The sequence below is a fragment of the Columba livia genome, chromosome 6, assembly GCF_036013475.1.
Source record: "Columba livia isolate bColLiv1 breed racing homer chromosome 6, bColLiv1.pat.W.v2, whole genome shotgun sequence".
In the NCBI taxonomy this organism is placed as follows: Eukaryota; Metazoa; Chordata; class Aves; order Columbiformes; family Columbidae; genus Columba; species Columba livia.
Genome location: NC_088607.1, coordinates 24,694,333 through 24,700,332, shown reverse-complemented (window position 1 = coordinate 24,700,332; position 6,000 = coordinate 24,694,333). Strand labels below are relative to the sequence as shown.

Below are 6,000 nucleotides of genomic sequence, written 5' to 3'. Positions count from 1 at the left end.
CTTCATGTCACCTGATTCACTGTCAGATTTCCCAGACTGAACCTGAAAAAGGATACTTAGAAATCTAAGTGTCCAACACACAAACTCAGTCTTGGCTATACGGTTACACTTCTGGAATGCTGAATTTAATCTTTCTTTCACATATGCCAACCGTTTCACAAAACAGAAAGATAGACAGTTGTACACAGAGTAAAGAGAATAAACCTTCCCAAACTGGGCAAGTAGAGACTCCTGTGCCAACTATCATACCACATAAAGAAGAAATATGTGGTACGACTCAGTATGAGTCAGTATAAAATGGGTTGATTCAGAACCTCACCACAAAGGCTGCATCTAGCAAAGTTCCACTGGGGGTAAATGTTTCCAAACATACTCATATTGTTGACAGGAATAAAAAAATATTAACACATCCACTGGCAGCAAGTTAACCCTGTAATTTGCAGAAAGAATTTTCAAAAACACAGACAGGTTTGTTTGTTTCTTCTGACTTAAATGGGAGCAACATTGCACCAACATACAGTGATTTTTCACCTGCAAACACGTAATGCTCTGCTCAAAGAAACAAATATATTAAAAAGAGAGCTGCATACCAGCCTTCCAATACTAGTAACCGTAACTCTCATAGATAACAACATTGACTTCAAAGGGACTCATGGTTTGAGTCAAGCAAATACTAGAATAAGTACTGTGAGACTTAGCCCTAACAAAGAAGAAAAAAGTGATTTCAGTGGTAACATACTTTCAGCAATCCCATAAATCACTTATGCATGCAACACATGTAATAAGAGACAGTTTACTGTAAAGTTATGTCTGTGTATCCATAACAGTGGGATTCACTGAAGGTCACTTATCTTAAAAAATATCACTTCTATATTGTAGTTTGGATTTTTAATTAAAAGGTTAGAAATTAACATTCTTCTAGTTTTCATTTGTGAAGGCATGTGATGTCTGCCAAAAGCCAAAATACTGGTAATCATAAGACTGAACGTATACCTTAAGTTTGAATATTTTTTTGGTTACATTTGTATAATTTGAATATTACTTGTTCAAGCATATCTTGGATCTCAAACCTTGTTAACTGTCAAGAAACATAGCTGGCGAAAACTTTTCTTGTGACAACACAAAGAACTAAAAATGCAGTGATTCCTCAGAAAGATATGCATTTAAAAATCCTTATAGCTTTGTAGGCAAAACTTTTATTTTTAATAGCCTAGTTAATCTTGAGAGGGAAAGTTGTGCCATGTATGCAGAAGAGGTGAAGAAGGGAGAGTGGAGTCTCTTCTTAGATTACTTTACTACAACTTTAATCCTTAATGATACTCAGTTCAGTTAAGACATTCAGGCGCAGTTCCCACTGAGGAAAGAACCAGGTGTAGATAGCAGCCCCAGGTTTTAAAAGTTTGCAGCCTCTTAAAACGGAACATCAGCAGAAAACATCTGAAAATAAATTGCTCTTCGTATTAAAAAAAGAATTATGTTAGCATATACAGTAATAATCATCTAATCTTGTTTTTAAATAATATTCTAATATTAATACTTTTGTAATATAAAATAATTATTCACAGACTATCATTTTGATTTTCTAGAATCAGTGATATTGAGTATGAATTCCCTTCGAGCAAATTTTAATTAGGGCTTCAGATCATAAATCACAGAATCAGTCAAGGCTTTACTATATTTATCTATAGGTATATAGTTCCCCCAAGTGAAAACTAAAACCAAAATGCAAGAGCCTTTGATCACATCTCGTTCCAAAAATATTTTTGCCTCCAAAGCTTTGCTTGGAAGAAAACACTCCTGAAAATGATACAAATGGTTTTGACATTAGAAAAAGTAAACAAGCAAAATAAAGATGGTAAAATCATGCGGTCAGTTTGCAAGTGCTTTTTATTGTTTGAGGCAGGGTTAAAGCCTTTTATAAAGACAAGAACATATATGCAACCAGACTGAAAGTGACATTAGGTTATTCTGAACACCCCTATTTGGAACTCTGCTGCCTGTAATATGCCATGGCCAAAATATATGGAGGCTGCAAAACAGTCAATATGACAGGAACAAACTAGGATTGCTGTTATTTTGGTAAGAGACAAAAAGTGCCCTAAATATTTCTAATGATATTTTTTTATTAAAAAAAAGAGAGGCATGCAGTTTTCCTTTATCTATTATCTCCTAGGACTTCTAATATGAACTGGCATTTCATTTGTAGCCATGTATGACATTAGCAGAGCCATTACAAGTGGCCAAAATGTGCTTTCCGGACACCAATTTATATGGCAAACAGCTCAATTTAAACCAAAGGTGGTGTGAACTGGATCATTCTAAGTTCATTTTTAACTATCGTAAAGATTTATCATAGACTTTGGGAGTGAGTGAAGGCTTCCATTTACTGAGTAAAGCCTAAAACATTCAGCAGCAGCAAGATCTGCTCCATCTCTCTGCCAGTGTCTCATTCTTTTTCATCAGGCAAACCTGACTTCACAATTGCTCCAATATCCAGTTCACTTCCACTTGCAACACTAGCTGATAATACCACCCCGAAGAAGGAAACATCTAACAACTGACATTTTTTTAACCAGGAAAGTGAGTGAAGACCACAAAATAATTTCAAACAAGCCAAGAACAGCCAGACAATGATGGCTCTCAAAAGGGACCAATATTCATGGGGTTAGAACAGCTTGGAGGTCACACTATTTGCATATTTCTTGGCCAATCCCACTGAATCACTAGCACATAACATAATATATGCATAAAGTACTGAGATTTTTTTTTTTTCGCAGTAATAGGTTCATGATTCTAAATATGTCCAAACTGTTTATCGGAAAATTAGGAAGTGTCATACATTTTTATTTTCTCTACTGAAAATTTGACAATAGCTTATCTTAAACAGACATCAAAAGGGATTACTCAGAACTTGTCTCTATAACTTATTAGTAAAAATGTTAATTGTGTTAATTCCACCAGTTACTTTCATTGACTTTATTTTTCCTCTGAATAATCATACCCATCTGGTGGTAATTTTATTTTATATCACTCCTTTTAAGCACATTTTAAGCATTAAATTCTAAGTGTAATCTCTGTCCAAGTTAAAAATATCTTGTGCAATAAACCAGGAATAATACACACTGTCACAATATCAAAATTGAGGGTTTCTTCCAAGTACATACAGTAAAGCTCTGTTGCTATTCCACAGCATTAAAAAAAGATTGCTTATCTGAAGGTCAAAGTCAGTAAATGTTGAGATGTAATTAGCAAATTTTGTTTGTCTAAAAAATTGCTTTAATACTTTTTCTTTGCATATAAACAAGTATACAAATTAACAGTACTTTGCATGGCCAAAATATTTTCAGGATATATTTTTTTCCCCTCTTGAAAGAAAGAATAATCCATCTAGGCTCATTTGGGGGTGAAGGGGGGGACACCAAATCACAAAAAAAACCCACTGTGAAAGGATTTGTGTAAGCATGTATGAGATAATAGAAACACAAGCACTTAATTCACAGAGAAAAAAAACAAGAACAGATAAGGGCTTTTTCATCTCAAATTATAGCTTCTCTCTTCTATAAACACTTTGATATCACCAGCCACTTTTGCTCAACAAGCAAGCTGGAGATAAAGGCGTTGCTTTTGCTGCGGCGCCGAGCGATGGAGCATGCTCACTGGAGCCCCAGGTGTGACCCCTGCTCTTCTGCAAGCAGCAATTGGACCAGGCAATCCATCATGGTGCTCCTCCTGTCAGGCCGGGTGCTCGGCTGCAGCTGTCTGTCACGCTGGTGGATGGGACCTGCTTAAAGGCAATCATGTCAATCTCTGTGTGACTACTCAGACTAAGATAGAAGGATGATCTTGACAGGCTTGGCAAAGTCGGCAGAAGGCACTAGAGGACTTTAGTTATATGCTTAAAATGTAGATGCAATTTGTGCTTCTTATGTGGAGGGATTGAAGAGGCATGAAACAATGCTGTATTTTATAGCTGGTCGTCTCGGATGAATCTGTTGCCCTCTGAATGTTTTCCATAGTAAATGTAGCGACATTTTCCCAAAATGCCTACAATAAAAATAAAATTAATTACAATTATGACAGCAATGGCATAATACACAAAGAAAGCACATAACTAGGGAAATTTGAAGGACATAAGGGAACAGGTTTCTCTTGTCCTGCAAAAGAAAGTTTGGCTATTTGGAATACTTAGTATTAACATTTCAGCCAGCAGTTTTTAATCAACCAGGAAAACATGTTCAAATACCTGCACAACCCCTCCTGTTAAACATACATCCACTAGTGTCTTCAAAGCTGTAATGACATTATGCTGAAACATCATTCAATGTGTTTTAAACCACAGTATCTCTCTCCCACTTTTGAAAAACAGAAAGTCTGCATTGAAGGCACATTTTATACTCTCAGTTATCTCCCTACTACATATTTAAAGCCTTTTCCTGATGATTAAAATAAAAAAGATAAAGAAGTAAATAGCTACAATTTATGTGGATTTAGAAAAAACCTTTCAAACCTTCACAAAATCATCCTGCAAGTGCCTAAAGCCATCCCTGTTTTGCAGTGTCAGAGAACTGAAGTGACTGTCTGAAATCCACACGTGAAGTCATTAACAGACATGGGCTACAACTTGGGACTTTCTTACAGTTAGCCCTCCAGCTTTTTTCCCAGACATAAAAATAAACCTTTTATTAAAAACATTTCCAAAATAGCTCTCCAAAAAACACCCCATGAGCAAGATTCAATTATAAATTATACTAAACATTGGTACATAGATGATGCTTTCAAAAATTATCCAGAACACTGTTTTTGGGAGACAAGGTACATTATTCTTAGTGGGTACAGGCGGCAAGAGGCTGGAAGAAGCCTTAACTGCTGTGGGTGAGACATACATACCTGCATATCTCACCACTTCATTCAAAACCATCCCCTCTGGTGGTACTAAGTGGTATGTGAAAGCGTAAGTTCACAGTCACATCCCACCTGTAAACATCCTCGAAGATACTAAATTTTACTAGCAGAGTTGTTCTTTGTGCCCCCAGGCACGTATAGTCAAATTAAAGTCATCTCCCACGCACGAAAAGAAGGTGAAATAGTCTCCTCTACCTTAGGAGTGTTCTTAACATAGCATCACTGAAGTACCTAGCTCTCCCCCATAAGGGCAAACATAACCTAGCCCAAAGGAGACAAACACTGCCTTACATAAAGGGTAAAGATGGGGGAGGAATAGATCCTCAATTTATTGCTGTTTTAAGCTTTACATGACTCACACAGCAAATACTGTGCTCACCTGCAGTATGAATTAATTTTGCAGGCTTTTATATTCTGCATTTATTTTCCCAGTATAATGTGCATCAGAAAAACAACTAAGGCCTTGGAAGGCATGGGCTGTACACGATTAATATTGGGCCATGCTATCCTTTCCAAAACATCAGGATAGTAACACATGCTTACACAGAAAGAAGAAAAAAAAAAGAGAGAGAATGAAGACCTGTCATTTGTTGTGAAAAACACATTCCTCTTCAGGACAACACAAATAGGGATGATATGGTGCCATGCCTGATCCCTTTCCCTTCCTCCACGAAGCTTTCGTCGATAATTTCAAATTTCAATAATTTCACTAGTGGAGCAGTTTCCACATTCAAGGGATGACATTGTCATTCCTAAACAAACGTCTAATAAAAAGCAAGGATTTTTTCCGTCTAAACAGATGATATTCTAAGTCAAATTGCAGCAGGCGTTAGGTTGGTAACAAGGCCATTTAGAGCTCTAAATGTAAAGAATATGAACGGTTTATTAATGGCATTCTTCAGACTCCTTTTTCATCAGTATTGATAAAAGTCTTGTTTGAGGTCTGCCGCACTTCTTAAGGACTGGAAGCAAGACTGTTTATAGAGATGCTGGTGAGAGAGTGCTGTTTGATGAATGCTGGAGACTGTAGCTAGGTGTCAGCGCTTAGAAAATGAGGCAAGGACATGAGGTATTAATATTGTCAATGATCTCTTGACA

At 36.6% G+C, this 6,000-nt stretch overlaps 1 protein-coding gene across 17 annotated transcripts in view; it reads right to left on the bottom strand.

Annotated features, from left to right (window-relative positions):
- Positions 1–1,869: 1,869 nt before the first annotated feature.
- Positions 1,870–6,000, bottom strand: part of LRMDA (leucine rich melanocyte differentiation associated) — a 702,006-nt gene continuing 697,875 nt past the window's right edge. For 16 of the 17 annotated variants that reach the window (XM_065068554.1, XM_065068557.1, XM_065068570.1 and 13 more), the window contains one exon: positions 1,870–4,044. In XM_065068554.1, the coding sequence (XP_064924626.1) occupies positions 3,965–4,044 (80 nt within the window). In that variant the 3' untranslated portion in view covers positions 1,870–3,964. The remainder of the gene's footprint in view (positions 4,045–6,000) is intronic. The other variant, XM_065068560.1, reaches the window with a different exon arrangement.